The sequence below is a fragment of the Dendropsophus ebraccatus genome, chromosome 3 (assembly GCF_027789765.1).
Source record: "Dendropsophus ebraccatus isolate aDenEbr1 chromosome 3, aDenEbr1.pat, whole genome shotgun sequence".
Taxonomy (NCBI): Eukaryota; Metazoa; Chordata; class Amphibia; order Anura; family Hylidae; genus Dendropsophus; species Dendropsophus ebraccatus.
Genome location: NC_091456.1, coordinates 200903570 through 200921344, shown reverse-complemented (window position 1 = coordinate 200921344; position 17775 = coordinate 200903570). Strand labels below are relative to the sequence as shown.

Below are 17775 nucleotides of genomic sequence, written 5' to 3'. Positions count from 1 at the left end.
CGCCATATATCCACCCCTCCTATATTATTATATACCGCCATATATCCACCCCTCCTATATTATTATATACCGCTATATATCCTCCCCTCCTATATTATTATATACCGCCATATATCCTCCCCTCCTATATTATATACCGCCATGTATCCTCCCCTCCTATATTATTATATACCGCTATATATCCTCCCCTCCTATATTATTATATACCGCTATATATCCTCCCCTCCTATATTATTATATACCGCCATATATCCTCCCCTCCTATATTATTATATACCGCCATATATCCACCCCTCCTATATTATTATATACCGCCATATATCCACCCCTCCTATATTATTATATACCGCCATATATCCACCCCTCCTATATTATTATATACCGCCATATATCCACCCCTCCTATATTATTATATACCGCTATATATCCTCCCCTCCTATATTATTATATACCGCCATATATCCTCCCCTCCTATATTATATACCGCCATGTATCCTCCCCTCCTATATTATTATATACCGCCAAGTATCCTACCCTCCTATATTATTATATACCGCCATATATCCACCCCTCCTATATTATTATATACCGCCATGTATCCTCCCCTCCTATATTATTATATACCGCCATATATCCTCCCCTCCTATATTATATACCGCCATGTATCCTCCCCTCCTATATTATTATATACCGCCATGTATCCTTCCCCTCCTATATTATTATATACCGCCATATATCCTCCCCTCCTATATTATATACCGCTATATATCCACCCCTCCTATATTATATACCGCAGGTATCAGCAGGTTATATTGGGGCAGATATCATCTTCTCACCTGTGTAGCTCCAGTGATGATGATGACCGGGACCTGTAATACAGAATATAGGATCAGTCAGTAGCTGAGAGGTGAGCTAGAGAGTATAACAGGAGCAGATGGGAGTGATGATACACTGTGTGTGATAGGAGATTAGAGTGTCAGCTCCTGGGGTCAGGGAGGAGGATGATGGGAGTGATGATACACTGTGTGTGATAGGAGATTAGAGTGTCAGCTCCTGGGGTCAGGGAGGAGGATGGGAGTGATGATACACTGTGTGTGATAGGAGATTAGAGTGTCAGCTCCTGGGGTCAGGGAGGATAATGGGAGTGATGATACACTGTGTGTGATAGGAGATTAGAGTGTCAGCTCCTGGGGTCAGGGAGGAGGATGATGGGAGTGATGATACACTGTGTGTGATAGGAGATTAGAGTGTCAGCTCCTGGGGTCAGGGAGGATGATGGGAGTGATGATACACTGTGTGTGATAGGAGATTAGAGTGTCAGCTCCTGGGGTCAGGGAGGAGGATGGGAGTGATGGTACACTGTGTGTGATAGGAGATTAGAGTGTCAGCTCCTGGGGTCAGGGAGGAGGATGATGGGAGTGATGATACACTGTGTGTGATAGGAGATTAGAGTGTCAGCTCCTGGGGTCAGGGAGGAGGATGGGAGTGATGATACACTGTGTGTGATAGGAGATTAGAGTGTCAGCTCCTGGGGTCAGGGAGGATGGGAGTGATGATACACTGTGTGTGATAGGAGATTAGAGTGTCAGCTCCTGGGGTCAGGGAGGATGATGGGAGTGATGATACACTGTGTGTGATAGGAGCTTAGAGTGTCAGCTCCTGGGGTCAGGGAGGATGATGGGAGTGATGATACACTGTGTGTGATAGGAGATTAGAGTGTCAGCTCCTGGGGTCAGGGAGGAGGATGATGGGAGTGATGATACACTGCGTGTGATAGGAGATTAGAGTGTCAGCTCCTGGGGTCAGGGAGGATGATGGGAGTGATGGTACACTGTGTGATAGGAGATTAGAGTGTCAGCTCCTGGGGTCAGGGAGGATGGGAGTGATGATACACTGTGTGATAGGAGATTAGAGTGTCAGCTCCTGGGGTCAGGGAGGATGATGGGAGTGATGATACACTGTGTGTGATAGGAGATTAGAGTGTCAGCTCCTGGGGTCAGAGAGGAGGATGGGAGTGATGATACACTGTGTGTGATAGGAGATTAGAGTGTCAGCTCCTGGGGTCAGGGGGGATGATGGGAGTGATGGTACACTGTGTGATAGGAGATTAGAGTGTCAGCTCCTGGGGTCAGGGAGGATGATGGGAGTGATGATACACTGTGTGTGATAGGAGATTAGAGTGTCAGCTCCTGGGGTCAGGGAGGATGATGGGAGTGATGATACACTGTGTGTGATAGGAGATTAGAGTGTCAGCTCCTGGGGTCAGGGAGGATGATGGGAGTGATGATACACTGTGTGTGATAGGAGATTAGAGTGTCAGCTGCTGGGGTCAGGGAGGAGGATGGGAGTGATGATACACTGTGTGTGATAGGAGATTAGAGTGTCAGCTCCTGGGGTCAGGGAGGATGATGGGAGTGATGATACACTGTGTGTGATAGGAGATTAGAGTGTCAGCTGCTGGGGTCAGGGATGATGATGGGAGTGATGATACACTGTGTGTGATAGGAGATTAGAGTGTCAGCTCCTGGGGTCAGGGAGGAGGATGGGAGTGATGATACACTGTGTGTGATAGGAGATTAGAGTGTCAGCTCCTGGGGTCAGGGAGGATGATGGGAGTGATGATACACTGTGTGTGATAGGAGATTAGAGTGTCAGCTGCTGGGGTCAGGGATGATGATGGGAGTGATGATACACTGTGTGTGATAGGAGATTAGAGTGTCAGCTCCTGGGGTCAGGGAGGAGGATGGGAGTGATGATACACTGTGTGTGATAGGAGATTAGAGTGTCAGCTCCTGAGGTCAGGGAGGATGATGGGAGTGATGGTACACTGTGTGTGATAGGAGATTAGAGTGTCAGCTCCTGGGGTCAGGGAGGATGATGGGAGTGATGATACACTGTGTGTGATAGGAGATTAGAGTGTCAGCTCCTGGGGTCAGGGAGGATGATGGGAGTGATGATACACTGTGTGTGATAGGAGATTAGAGTGTCAGCTCCTGGGGTCAGGGAGGATGATGGGAGTGATGATACACTGTGTGTGATAGGAGATTAGAGTGTCAGCTCCTGGGGTCAGGGAGGAGGATGATGGGAGTGATGATACACTGTGTGTGATAGGAGATTAGAGTGTCAGCTCCTGGGGTCAGGGAGGAGGATGGGAGTGATGGTACACTGTGTGTGATAGGAGATTAGAGTGTCAGCTCCTGGGGTCAGGGGGGATGATGGGAGTGATGATACACTGTGTGTGATAGGAGATTAGAGTGTCAGCTCCTGGGGTCAGGGAGGATGGGAGTGATGGTACACTGTGTGTGATAGGAGATTAGAGTGTCAGCTCCTGGGGTCAGGGAGGATGATGGGAGTGATGGTACACTGTGTGTGATAGGAGATTAGAGTGTCAGCTCCTGGGGTCAGGGAGGATGATGGGAGTGATGATACACTGTGTGTGATAGGAGATTAGAGTGTCAGCTCCTGGGGTCAGGGAGGAGGATGATGGGAGTGATGATACACTGTGTGTGATAGGAGATTAGAGTGTCAGCTCCTGGGGTCAGGGATGATGGGAGTGATGGTACACTGTGTGTGATAGGAGATTAGAGTGTCAGCTCCTGGGGTCAGGGAGGAGGATGATGGGAGTGATGATACACTGTGTGTGATAGGAGATTAGAGTGTCAGCTCCTGGGGTCAGGGAGGAGGATGGGAGTGATGGTACACTGTGTGTGATAGGAGATTAGAGTGTCAGCTCCTGGGGTCAGGGGGGATGATGGGAGTGATGATACACTGTGTGTGATAGGAGATTAGAGTGTCAGCTCCTGGGGTCAGGGAGGAGGATGATGGGAGTGATGATACACTGTGTGTGATAGGAGATTAGAGTGTCAGCTCCTGGGGTCAGGGAGGAGGATGGGAGTGATGGTACACTGTGTGTGATAGGAGATTAGAGTGTCAGCTCCTGGGGTCAGGGGGGATGATGGGAGTGATGATACACTGTGTGTGATAGGAGATTAGAGTGTCAGCTCCTGGGGTCAGGGATGATGGGAGTGATGATACACTGTGTGTGATAGGAGATTAGAGTGTCAGCTCCTGGGGTCAGGGAGGAGGATGATGGGAGTGATGATACACTGTGTGTGATAGGAGATTAGAGTGTCAGCTCCTGGGGTCAGGGAGGAGGATGATGGGAGTGATGATACACTGTGTGTGATAGGAGAGTAGAGTGTCAGCTCCTGGGGTCAGGGATGACGGGAGTGATGATACACTGTGTGTGATAGGAGATTAGAGTGTCAGCTCCTGGGGTCAGGGATGATGGGAGTGATGGTACACTGTGTGTGATAGGAGATTAGAGTGTCAGCTCCTGGAGTCAGGGAGGATGATGGGAGTGATGATACACTGTGTGTGATAGGAGATTAGAGTGTCAGCTCCTGGGGTCAGGGAGGATGATGGGAGTGATGATACACTGTGTGTGATAGGAGATTAGAGTGTCAGCTCCTGGGGTCAGGGAGGATGGGAGTGATGATACACTGTGTGTGATAGGAGATTAGAGTGTCAGCTCCTGGGGTCAGGGAGGAGGATGGGAGTGATGATACACTGTGTGTGATAGGAGATTAGAGTGTCAGCTCCTGGGGTCAGAGAGGAGGATGGGAGTGATGATACACTGTGTGTGATAGGAGATTAGAGTGTCAGCTCCTGGGGTCAGGGATGATGGGAGTGATGATACACTGTGTGTGATAGGAGATTAGAGTGTCAGCTCCTGGGGTCAGGGATGATGGGAGTGATGATACACTGTGTGTGATAGGAGATTAGAGTGTCAGCTCCTGGGGTCAGGGATGACGGGAGTGATGATACACTGTGTGTGATAGGAGATTAGAGTGTCAGCTCCTGGGGTCAGGGAGGATGATGGGAGTGATGATACACTGTGTGTGATAGGAGATTAGAGTGTCAGCTCCTGGGGTCAGGGAGGAGGATGATGGGAGTGATGGTACACTGTGTGTGATAGGAGATTAGAGTGTCAGCTCCTGGGGTCAGGGAGGATGATGGGAGTGATGATACACTGTGTGTGATAGGAGATTAGAGTGTCAGCTCCTGGGGTCAGGGAGGATGGGAGTGATGGTACACTGTGTGTGATAGGAGATTAGAGTGTCAGCTCCTGGGGTCAGGGAGGATGGGAGTGATGGTACACTGTGTGTGATAGGAGATTAGAGTGTCAGCTCCTGGGGTCAGGGAGGATGATGGGAGTGATGATACACTGTGTGTGATAGGAGATTAGAGTGTCAGCTCCTGGGGTCAAGGAGGATGATGGGAGTGATGATACACTGTGTGTGATAGGAGATTAGAGTGTCAGCTCCTGGGGTCAGGGAGGATGATGGGAGTGATGATACACTGTGTGTGATAGGAGATTAGAGTGTCAGCTCCTGGGGTCAGGGAGGATGATGGGAGTGATGATACACTGTGTGTGATAGGAGATTAGAGTGTCAGCTCCTGGGGTCAGGGAGGAGGATGGGAGTGATGATACACTGTGTGTGATAGGAGATTAGAGTGTCAGCTCCTGGGGTCAGGGAGGAGGATGGGAGTGATGATACACTGTGTGTGATAGGAGATTAGAGTGTCAGCTCCTGGGGTCAGGGAGGATGATGGGAGTGATGATACACTGTGTGTGATAGGAGATTAGAGTGTCAGATCCTGGGGTCAGGGAGGAGGATGGGAGTGATGATACACTGTGTGTGATAGGAGATTAGAGTGTCAGCTCCTGGGGTCAGGGAGGAGGATGATGGGAGTGATGATACACTGTGTGTGATAGGAGATTAGAGTGTCAGCTCCTGGGGTCAGGGAGGATGATGGGAGTGATGATACACTGTGATAGGAGATTAGAGTGTCAGCTCCTGGGGTCAGGGAGGAGGATGATGGGAGTGATGATACACTGTGTGTGATAGGAGATTAGAGTGTCAGCTCCTGGGGTCAGGGAGGATGATGGGAGTGATGATACACTGTGTGTGATAGGAGATTAGAGTGTCAGCTCCTGGGGTCAGGGAGGAGGATGATGGGAGTGATGGTACACTGTGTGTGATAGGAGATTAGAGTGTCAGCTCCTGGGGTCAGGGAGGATGATGGGAGTGATGATACACTGTGTGTGATAGGAGATTAGAGTGTCAGCTCCTGGGGTCAGGGAGGATGATGGGAGTGATGATACACTGTGTGTGATAGGAGATTAGAGTGTCAGCTCCTGGGGTCAGGGAGGATGATGGGAGTGATGATACACTGTGTGATAGGAGATTAGAGTGTCAGCTCCTGGGGTCAGGGAGGATGATGGGAGTGATGATACACTGTGTGTGATAGGAGATTAGAGTGTCAGCTCCTGGGGTCAGGGAGGAGGATGGGAGTGATGATACACTGTGTGATAGGAGATTAGAGTGTCAGCTCCTGGGGTCAGGGAGGAGGATGGGAGTGATGGTACACTGTGTGTGATAGGAGATTAGAGTGTCAGCTCCTGGGGTCAGGGAGGATGATGGGAGTGATGATACACTGTGTGATAGGAGATTAGAGTGTCAGCTCCTGGGGTCAGGGAGGAGGATGGGAGTGATGGTACACTGTGTGTGATAGGAGATTAGAGTGTCAGCTCCTGGGGTCAGGGAGGAGGATGGGAGTGATGGTACACTGTGTGTGATAGGAGATTAGAGTGTCAGCTCCTGGGGTCAGGGAGGAGGATGATGGGAGTGATGGTACACTGTGTGTGATAGGAGATTAGAGTGTCAGCTCCTGGGGTCAGGGAGGAGGATGGGAGTGATGGTACACTGTACGCTCCCTGGTAGTCAGGAATGTGAGGGGATTATTAGCCGGTAATCTCCAGTATAATTGGATTTCTCTTGGCTCATTAACTGGATTATACCGGTATAAGATTAATATCCGGATCTGTAGACCTGGTCAGGGAAGTCACATTTATTTTTAATTTTATATATATACAGTGGTGCCTTGGATTATGAGCATAATTCGTTCCGGGGCGGCGCTTGTAATCCAAATCCACTCTTAAACTAAAGCAAATTTCCCCATAAGAAATTATAGAAATGCAGACAATTGGTTCCACACCCAAATATACTGATTATTATTCTGAATAAGATGGAAAACAGATGAAACAATGAGAAGCAGCAGAATCTGTGATATATAAGTTACTGTACAGTAATAGAGAGGATGGGAAACACAAGGGCGGAGAGAGACTGCAGGGAGCAGGAAGGAATGAGCAGGGAGATGTGGGCACATACATGCAGCGCTCCTGTCCGGGGAGAGAGGGGTCACAGCTATGGAGAGATTACCCCCACAGTCCTGTCCCCTGATGTAAGCCCCAGCCTGAAGTGGATCTGCTGTAGACCCCGCTATGCAGACCATGCCCCTCCCCCACTCCCCCTCCCACCCAGTACAGGGAGCTCTTAAACCAAAGCAATGCTCTTGCACCAAGTCACAATTTTTAAAAAATGTGAGCTCTTAAACCAAGTTACTCTTAAACCAAGGTACCACTGTACTAGAAAATGTACACGGCGCTGCCCGGGTATAAAGTGTCAGTGTGTATAGAGGGTCCTGTATACCTGTAGTATAGAGTTGGTGGAGGTGCTGTATACCTGTAGTATAGAGTTGGTGGAGGTCTTGTATACCTGAAGTATATAGTTCGGGGGTTCTGTATACCTGTAGTATAGAGTTGGTGGAGGTGCTGTGGCAGTGTTATCCAGTCACAGTATGGTGGCATTGGTCAGGTCTGGTGTGGCGGTATTGGTCAGGTCTGGTGTGGCGGTGTTATCCAGTCACAGTATGGCGGTATTGGTCAGGTCTGGTATGACAGTGTTATCCAGTCACAGTATGGCGGTATTGGTCAGGTCTGGTATAGTGGTGTTATCCAGTCACAGTATGGTGGTATTGGTCAGGTCTGGTGTGGCGGTGTTATCCAGTCACAGTATGGTGGCATTGGTCAGGTCTGGTGTGGCGGTGTTATCCAGTCACAGTATGGCGGTATTGGTCAGGTCTGGTGTGGCAGTGTTATCCAGTCACAGTGTGTCAGTATTGGTCAGGTCTGGTATGGCAGTGTTATCCAGTCACAGTATGGCGGTATTGGTCAGCTCTGGTGTGTTGGTGTTATCCAGTCACAGTATGGCGGTATTGGTCAGGTCTGGTATGGCGGTGTTATCCAGTCACAGTGTGGCCGTATTGGTCAGGTGTGGTGTAGCAGTGTTATCCAGTCACAGTATGGCGGTATTGGTCAGGTCTGGTGTGGCAGTGTTATCCAGTCACAGTATGGCGGTATTGGTCAGGTCTGGTATGGCGGTGTTATCCAGTCACAGTGTGGCCGTATTGGTCAGGTGTGGTGTAGCAGTGTTATCCAGTCACAGTGTGGCCGTATTGGTCAGGTGTGGTGTGGCAGTGTTATCCAGCACAGTATGGCCGTATTGGTCAGGTGTGGTATGGCGGTGTTATTTAGTCACAGTGTGGCCGTATTGGTAAGGACTGGTATGGCGGTGTTGTCCAGTCACAGTATGGCGGTATTGGTCAGGTCTGGTGTGGCAGTATTATCCAGTCACAGTATGGTGGTATTGGTCAGGTCTGGTGTGGCGGTGTTATCCAGTCACAGTATGGCGGTATTGGTCAGGTCTGGTATGGAGTTGTTATAGATGGAGTAGGGGGTCCTGTATATACATGTACTGTATAGATGGAGTAGGGGGTCCTGTATACATGTACTGTATAGATGGAGTAGGGGGTCCTGTATATACATGTACTGTATAGATGGAGTAGGGGGTCCTGTATACATGTACTGTATAGATGGAGTAGGGGGTCCTGTATACATGTACTGTATAGATGGAGTAGGGGGTCCTGTATACATGTACTGTATAGATGGAGTAGGGGGTCCTGTATACATGTACTGTATGGATGGAGTAGGGGGTCCTGTATATACATGTACTGTATGGATGGAGTAGGGGGTCCTGTATACATGTACTGTATAGATGGAGTAGGGGGTCCTGTATATACATGTACTGTATGGATGGAGTAGGGGGTCCTGTATATATGTACTGTATAGATGGAGTAGGGGGTCCTGTATATACATGTACTGTATAGATGGAGTAGGGGGTCCTGTATACATGTACTGTATAGATGGAGTAGGGGGTCCTGTATACATGTACTGTATAGATGGAGTAGGGGGTCCTGTATACATGTACTGTATAGATGGAGTAGGGGGTCCTGTATACATGTACTGTATAGATGGAGTAGGGGGTCCTGTATACATGTACTGTATAGATGGAGTAGGGGGTCCTGTATACATGTACTGTATAGATGGAGTAGGGGGCCCTGTATATACATGTACTGTATAGATGGAGTAGGGGGTCCTGTATACATGTACTGTATAGATGGAGTAGGGGGTCCTGTATACATGTACTGTATAGATGGAGTAGGGGGTCCTGTATATACATGTACTGTATAGATGGAGTAGGGGGTCCTGTATATACATGTACTGTATAGATGGAGTAGGGGGTCCTGTATATACCTGTACTGTATAGATGGAGTAGGGGGTCCTGTATACATGTACTGTATAGATGGAGTAGGGGGCTCTGTATATACATGTACTGTATAGATGGAGTAGGGGGTCCTGTATACATGTACTGTATAGATGGAGTAGGGGCCCTGTATACCTGTACTGTATAGATGGAGTAGGGGGTCCTGTATATACATGTACTGTATATATGGAGTAGGGGTCCTGTATACATGTACTGTATAGATGGAGTAGGGGGTCTTGTATACATGTACTGTATAGATGGAGTAGGGGGTCCTGTATATACATGTACTGTATAGATGGAGTAGGGGGTCCTGTATATACATGTACTGTATAGATGGAGTAGGGGGTCCTGTACATACATGTACTGTATAGATGGAGTAGGGGGTCCTGTATACCTGTACTGTATAGTTGGAGTAGGGGGTCCTGTATATACATGTACTGTATAGATGGAGTAGGGGGTCCTGTATACATGTACTGTATAGATGGAGTAGGGGGTCCTGTATATACATGTACTGTATAGATGGAGTAGGGGGTCCTGTATATACATGTACTGTATAGATGGAGTAGGGGGTCCTGTATATACCTGTACTGTATAGATGGAGTAGGGGGTCCTGTATACATGTACTGTATAGATGGAGTAGGGGCCCTGTATACCTGTACTGTATAGATGGAGTAGGGGGTCCTGTATATACATGTACTGTATAGATGGAGTAGGGGTCCTGTATACATGTACTGTATAGATGGAGTAGGGGGCTTGTATACATGTACTGTATAGATGGAGTAGGGGGTCCTGTATATACATGTACTGTATAGATGGAGTAGGGGGCCCTGTATATACCTGTACTGTATAGTTGGAGTAGGGGTCCTGTATATACATGTACTGTATAGATGGAGTAGGGGGTCCTGTATATACATGTACTGTATAGATGGAGTAGGGGGCCCTGTATATACCTGTACTGTATAGTTGGAGTAGGGGGTCCTGTATATACATGTACTGTATAGATGGAGTAGGGGGTCCTGTATATACCTGTACTGTATAGATGGAGTAGGGGGTCCTGTATACATGTACAGTATAGATGGAGTAGGGGGCTCTGTATATACATGTACTGTATAGATGGAGTAGGGGGTCCTGTATACATGTACTGTATAGATGGAGTAGGGGCCCTGTATACCTGTACTGTATAGATGGAGTAGGGGGTCCTGTATATACATGTACTGTATAGATGGAGTAGGGGTCCTGTATACATGTACTGTATAGATGGAGTAGGGGTCCTGTATACATGTACTGTATAGATGGAGTAGGGGGTCTTGTATACATGTACTGTATAGATGGAGTAGGGGGTCCTGTATATACATGTACTGTATAGATGGAGTAGGGGGTCCTGTATATACATGTACTGTATAGATGGAGTAGGGGGTCCTGTATATACATGTACTGTATAGATGGAGTAGGGGGTCCTGTATACCTGTACTGTATAGTTGGAGTAGGGGGTCCTGTATATACATGTACTGTATAGATGGAGTAGGGGGTCCTGTATACATGTACTGTATAGATGGAGTAGGGGGTCCTGTATATACATGTACTGTATAGATGGAGTAGGGGGTCCTGTATATACATGTACTGTATAGATGGAGTAGGGGGTCCTGTATATACCTGTACTGTATAGATGGAGTAGGGGGTCCTGTATACATGTACAGTATAGATGGAGTAGGGGGCTCTGTATATACATGTACTGTATAGATGGAGTAGGGGGTCCTGTATACATGTACTGTATAGATGGAGTAGGGGCCCTGTATACCTGTACTGTATAGATGGAGTAGGGGGTCCTGTATATACATGTGCTGTATAGATGGAGTAGGGGTCCTGTATACATGTACTGTATAGATGGAGTAGGGGGCTTGTATACATGTACTGTATAGATGGAGTAGGGGGTCCTGTATATACATGTACTGTATAGATGGAGTAGGGGGCCCTGTATATACCTGTACTGTATAGTTGGAGTAGGGGTCCTGTATATACATGTACTGTATAGATGGAGTAGGGGGTCCTGTATATACATGTACTGTATAGATGGAGTAGGGGGCCCTGTATATACCTGTACTGTATAGTTGGAGTAGGGGGTCCTGTATATACATGTACTGTATAGATGGAGTAGGGGGTCCTGTATATACATGTACTGTATAGATGGAGTAGGGGGCCCTGTATATAGCTGTACTGTATAGATGGAGTAGGGGGCCCTGTATACCTGTACTGTATAGATGGAGTAGGGGGTCCTGTATACATGTACTGTATAGATGGAGTAGGGGGTCCTGTATACATGTACTGTATAGATGGAGTAGGGGGTCCTGTATACATGTACTGTATAGATGGAGTAGGGGCTCCTGTATACATGTACTGTATAGATGGAGTAGGGGGTCCTGTATATACATGTACTGTATAGATGGAGTAGGGGGTCCTGTATATACATGTACTGTATAGATGGAGTAGGGGGTCCTGTATACCTGTACTGTATAGATGGAGTAGGGGGTCTACCAGTTGTTACTGTGGATGTTGTGAGGCAGCTGCCCTAGCAACCATTGCTCCCTGTGAAAATGAAAGCAGTAATCCTATTGGTTGCTAAGGCTCCAACTGCCGTGTCTGCTGCAGCTAATTATATCACCTGTGTGTGCAGTGAGGAGATTTTCCCATTCATCTCTATGGGGCGCCTCTCTTTCCCCTCCCCCTCCCCTCCTGTACATCTGGCGGGGACGGGACCTTCGCAATAACCTTCCCGGGCACCCAATGTATCTGTGGGCCAAATTTGGGGTCAAACGGTTCAGGCGTTTGGAAGTCTATAGAGGACAGACAGACAGACTTTCATTTTTATTATATATATATATATATATATATATATATATATATATATATATATATATATATATATATACTGTGGACATGTCACTGGTAAAGTGTGCGAGGGGAGGTACATCTCACCCAGGCTACTGCTTACGGTGAGATGGTAAATCCGGGAAAGATCTCTTACTCAGCAGTGTTATGCTGCTGAGTTGTTCTTTACATTTTCCGGGCCGGATTTACTGGAATGGTGGGTAGGTTGGTAGTGGGACCTGCCATTCCCTTCCCCCCCCCCGATCCAGTTCGGTTGTTGCAATCAGGTGTGCCCTGATTAGCCTGCAACAACTTAAAAGCTTCACAGTGCTACAGGGGATTGCTCTCAGCCAGGGGTGAACAGCTTGTATGCTGTATCTCCTGGGAGCAACGAATACTGCCGCCACTGGGGCCTATTCATATCCTGTGATACTGCCTACTGAAGAGTCAGATAGGAGACCTGTGTTAGTAAGTGCCCAGACCGGCAAGGACCTTTTTGTTTTGTTTTGTTCTGAAAAGCATGGTATTGCTACATTTCTGTTGAGGACTGTTTATGCAGCTAATAAACACCCAGTTGTTTTTTATAAGTCCAAGTTTGCTGTCTGAACTGTGTCCAACCACACCATCCCCCGGGAAGATCCCTACAATTGGTGCTGCGGAGCGGGCAAAACGGTTGCTAGGGGCAACGGTGTGCATCAACTTGGCTACAACTTCTTATGTCCTGGGTGAAGGCTGCTGCTTCACTCCAAAAACAGCCAAGCAACATGGAGGAGATGATGAAGCAGTTAATGCAAGTGAGTTTGCAGCAACAACAGGCTCTGACAGACGCTAACCTGCGCCATGAACAGACAATGGCTGCACAACAGAGACTTATTGAGCACCTGATAGCAAAGCAGGAGGCGTCTGCAGGTGCTAATCCCCAGCTGGTGGCCGCAGCCGCGCCAGAGACTTTGTCTGTGAAAAGAGCCGTGCAGCGTGCGCTGCAAAAGATGACTGCTGATGATGATATTGAGGCCTACTTAACTGTCTTTGAGCGGGTGGCTGAGAGAGAGAAGTTACCCTCCACTGAGTGGGCAGAAGTGATTGCGCCTTATTTAACAGGCGAACCTCAAAAGGCCTATTATGACCTCAGTGAGCAAGAGGTCCAAGACTATCCTCGGCTAAAAGCAGAGATACTCGCCCGACTAGGAGTTACTGCTGCTGTCCGTGCCCGGAGGGTCCGCAACTGGAGCTACAGTCTGGACAAGTCAGCGAGGTCCCAGATGTACGACCTGATCCATTTGGCAAGAAAGTGGTTGGAGCCAGACACCTCTACTCCTGCCCAGATCCTAGAGAGGGTCGTGATGGATCGCTACCTCCGTGCACTTCCTGCTGATCTACAACGCTGGGTAGGACAAGGTGACCCTAGGAGTGCCGACGAACTCGTCAGCCTTGTGGAGAGGTTCCAGGCGACCGAGGACTACCTCCGTGATGTTCCTGCAGCACCTTCACCTCCACGGAGTGCCAGATCTGTGCCATCATCTGGTAAGAGACTTCCATCTATTGGGGGAGTGTGGAGGGGTGCTGATAGAGGGAAGAGCGCTCAGGAGGTGTCTCAAGGGCAAAAGACTGGTGATGGTCCCAGGTGGCTAAGTGGCCCTAAAAAGGACTCCCTGCCAAGGAGACCAGGCCCTATCCAGTGCTGGAGATGCCACGAGACGGGACATGTGTCTGCCCATTGCCCTCTTACCGCTGAGCCCATGGAGTGTGACGCTAGCCGGCGTCAGTCGCTATTTGCGGAACCGTCTTTTGTTGCGGTCACTGGACTAGAGACTGAACCGCAAATCTGCAACATTACTGTCAATGACTTCCCTGTTAAGGCGTTGCTGGACTCAGGAAGCCTTGTCACCTTGGTGCATGCCAGCCTGGTGACTGGGGACTTTGTGCCAAAAAGACATATGAGTGTGGTATGCATACATGGTGATACAAGGGTTTACCCTATAGTACTGGCTAATGTCGGGACTGAACTAGGCGCTGTACAATATGAAATGGGTGTGGTTAAAAACCTTATGCATAATGTGATATTGGGGCGTGATTTTCCATTGTTCTGGGCTCTATGGGGAAAACAACAATCCCCTGAAAGGAGTGAGGAGACCCCTAAGTCTATGGCATTACCCACGGTAAATGATAAAAATGTACAGGAGGAATATGATGCTTTTCCTTTGCAGGTCCTGGCTGGTGAGGAAGAGGCTCCTCCCACTGACCAGAATGTTCCCGACTTAGAGGTGTCTAGGGATAATTTTGGTACTGCACAGTTGCAGGACCCCACTCTCAAAAATGCGAGAGAGCAGGTCACTGTTATGAATGGGGTACCTCAGGAACCAGAAGCTGAGAAAAAGTTTCCACATTTTTCTGTGACTAACGATCTCTACTATAGAGTCACTAAGATTAATGACGAGGTTGTGGAACAGCTTCTGGTGCCTAAGTCGTACCGGCGTCAGGTACTCGACATGGCCCATAATCATGTCCTTGGGGGCCACTTGGGGACAGATAAAACGCAGGAGAGAGTCCTCCAGAGGTTTTATTGGCCTGCGATTTATGCTGACATAAAAAAATACTGTGAGTCGTGCCCCACATGTCAGCTTAGCGCCCCAGTGTCGCATTTCCGCAGTCCGTTGGTTTCGCTCCCCATTATAGAGGTACCTTTTGACCGGATCGCAATGGACTTGGTGGGTCCCATTGTAAAGTCGGCAAGGGGACACCAGTACATTCTAGTGGTGTTGGACTACGCGACCCGCTATCCTGAGGCTGTACCCCTAAGAAACACTGCCTCTAAGACAATAGCACGGGAATTGTTTTATATGTTTTCCAGGGTGGGGATCCCCAAGGAGATCTTGACCGACCAAGGTACCCCATTTGTGTCAAAGGTAATGAAAGAGCTATGCAAACTGTTTAAAATCTCACACCTACGTACCTCTGTATATCATCCCCAGACAGATGGATTAGTGGAGAGGTTTAATAAAACCCTAAAACATATGTTAAAGAAAGTGGTGGAAAAAGATGGTCGGGATTGGGATCACTTACTTCCTTACCTGATGTTTTCTATTAGGGAAGTACCCCAAGCGTCCACAGGGTTCTCTCCCTTCGAGTTGGTCTATGGTCGTCACCCTAGGGGTTTGTTGGATATAGCGAAAGAGACATGGGAAAGTGAGTCCACCCCATACAAGAGTGTTATAGAGCATGTAGCACAAATGCAGGACCGTATAGCCACTGTAATGCCCCTAGTAAGGGAACACCTCCAGAGGGCGCAAGAGGGCCAAAGCAGAATTTACAATCGTTCTGCGAGAATCAGGACATTTAGCCCAGGTGACCGGGTACTCATACTTGTTCCCACGGTAGAAAGTAAATTCTTAGCAAAGTGGCAGGGTCCCTATGAAATTGTAGAAAAAATCAGTGAGGTAAACTACAAGGTACACCAACCAGGTAGAAGGAAGCCTTTCCAAGTTTATCACATAAACTTGATCAAACCCTGGAAAGACAGGGAATCCTTGGTGGCGACAAACTCTATTAATAATTTGTCACAACCAATCCCTCCGGTCAGGATTGGTGATACTCTATCAGTGTCACAGAAGCAGGAGACTAAAGAGTTTTTACAGAAAAATAAAGACAAGTTTTCTGACCTTCCAGGGCGTACGCATCTCATTCACCATCACATTGAAACTGAGCCTAGAAGCAGGGTAAACCTTAAGCCCTATAGGATACCAGAAGCACGGAGGGAGGCGGTGTCAGCCGAGGTAAAACGTATGCTTGACCTAGGAGTCATTGAGGTGTCCCAGAGCGAGTGGTCCAGCCTGATTGTGCTAATCCCAAAGCCCAATGGAACTTGGAGGTTCTGTAATGATTTTAGAAAGTTAAATGAGATCTCCAAGTTCGATGCCTACCCCATGCCCAGGGTAGATGAGTTAGTAGAAAGGATGGGTAATGCCAGGTACATAACTACCCTCGATCTCACTAAGGGCTACTGGCAGATCCCCCTCACTCCTGAGGCTAGAGAGAAGACTGCATTCTCCACCCCTGATGGGCTCTTCCAATATGTAGTGATGCCATTCGGGTTACATGGAGCCCCTGCCACTTTTCAGAGGTTGATGGACTTGATTCTGCGACCACATCGTGATTACTCCGCTGCCTACCTCGATGATGTGGTCATTTTTAGCCCTGATTGGGAAAGTCACCTCTGTAAGGTCCAGGCGGTGTTAGATGCCATAAGTGATGCGGGGTTAACCATCAATGCAGAGAAGTGTGCACTAGCCTTAGAGGAGGCCAAATACCTGGGATACATTATTGGAAGGGGGTTAGTGAAACCACAGCTAAATAAAATTGAGGCAATACAGAATTGGCCTCAACCCCTCACAAAGAAACAGGTCAGAGCTTTCCTGGGTATTACGGGCTATTACCGTAGGTTTGTGCCAAACTTTGCCACAGTTGCAGCCCCGCTAACTGACCTGACAAAGGGAGGTAAGTCCGCAATGGTGACATGGACTCCAGAGGCCGAGAAGGCTTTTCAAAGCCTTAAGTCTGCCCTGTGTCAACAACCTGTACTAATCACCCCTGACTTTAGGCAAGAGTTTCTAGTACAGACAGACGCCTCTAACACAGGGTTAGGTGCCGTCCTCTCACAGGTCGTGAATGGCGAGGAGCACCCGGTGATGTACTTAAGCAGGAAGCTATCCCCGGCCGAAAAAAACTACGCCATTGTGGAGCGAGAATGTCTGGCAGTGAAATGGGCCCTAGAGTCCCTGAGGTATTACTTGCTAGGCAGAAAGTTCAAGTTAGTGACCGACCATGCCCCCCTAACATGGATGAAGGTTAATAAAGAGAAAAATGCGAGGGTGACTAGATGGTTTCTGTCCCTCCAAAACTTTAATTTTACCGTGGAACACAGGCCAGGAAAGTTACAGGCAAATGCTGACGCCCTATCAAGGGTACACTGTCTGTGGGGACAAAATGCTCAGCCCTCCGGTCTGAAAAAGAGGGGGGGGATATGTGGACATGTCACTGGTAAAGTGTGCGAGGGGAGGTACATCTCACCCAGGCTACTGCTTACGGTGAGATGGTAAATCCGGGAAAGATCTCTTACTCAGCAGTGTTATGCTGCTGAGTTGTTCTTTACATTTTCCGGGCCGGATTTACTGGAATGGTGGGTAGGTTGGTAGTGGGACCTGCCATTCCCTTCCCCCCGATCCAGTTCGGTTGTTGCAATCAGGTGTGCCCTGATTAGCCTGCAACAACTTAAAAGCTTCACAGTGCTACAGGGGATTGCTCTCAGCCAGGGGTGAACAGCTTGCATGCTGTATCTCCTGGGAGCAACGAATACTGCCGCCGCTGGGGCCTATTCATATCCTGTGATACTGCCTACTGAAGA

General features: G+C 48.3%; 1 protein-coding gene across 1 annotated transcript in view; it reads right to left on the bottom strand.

Annotated features, from left to right (window-relative positions):
• Positions 1–17775, bottom strand: part of CA9 (carbonic anhydrase 9) — a 48281-nt gene that overhangs the window by 8266 nt on the left and 22240 nt on the right. Inside the window, exon 2 of the mRNA XM_069964889.1 lies at positions 837–869. Coding sequence (XP_069820990.1) covers positions 837–869 — 33 coding nt within the window. The remainder of the gene's footprint in view (positions 1–836; positions 870–17775) is intronic.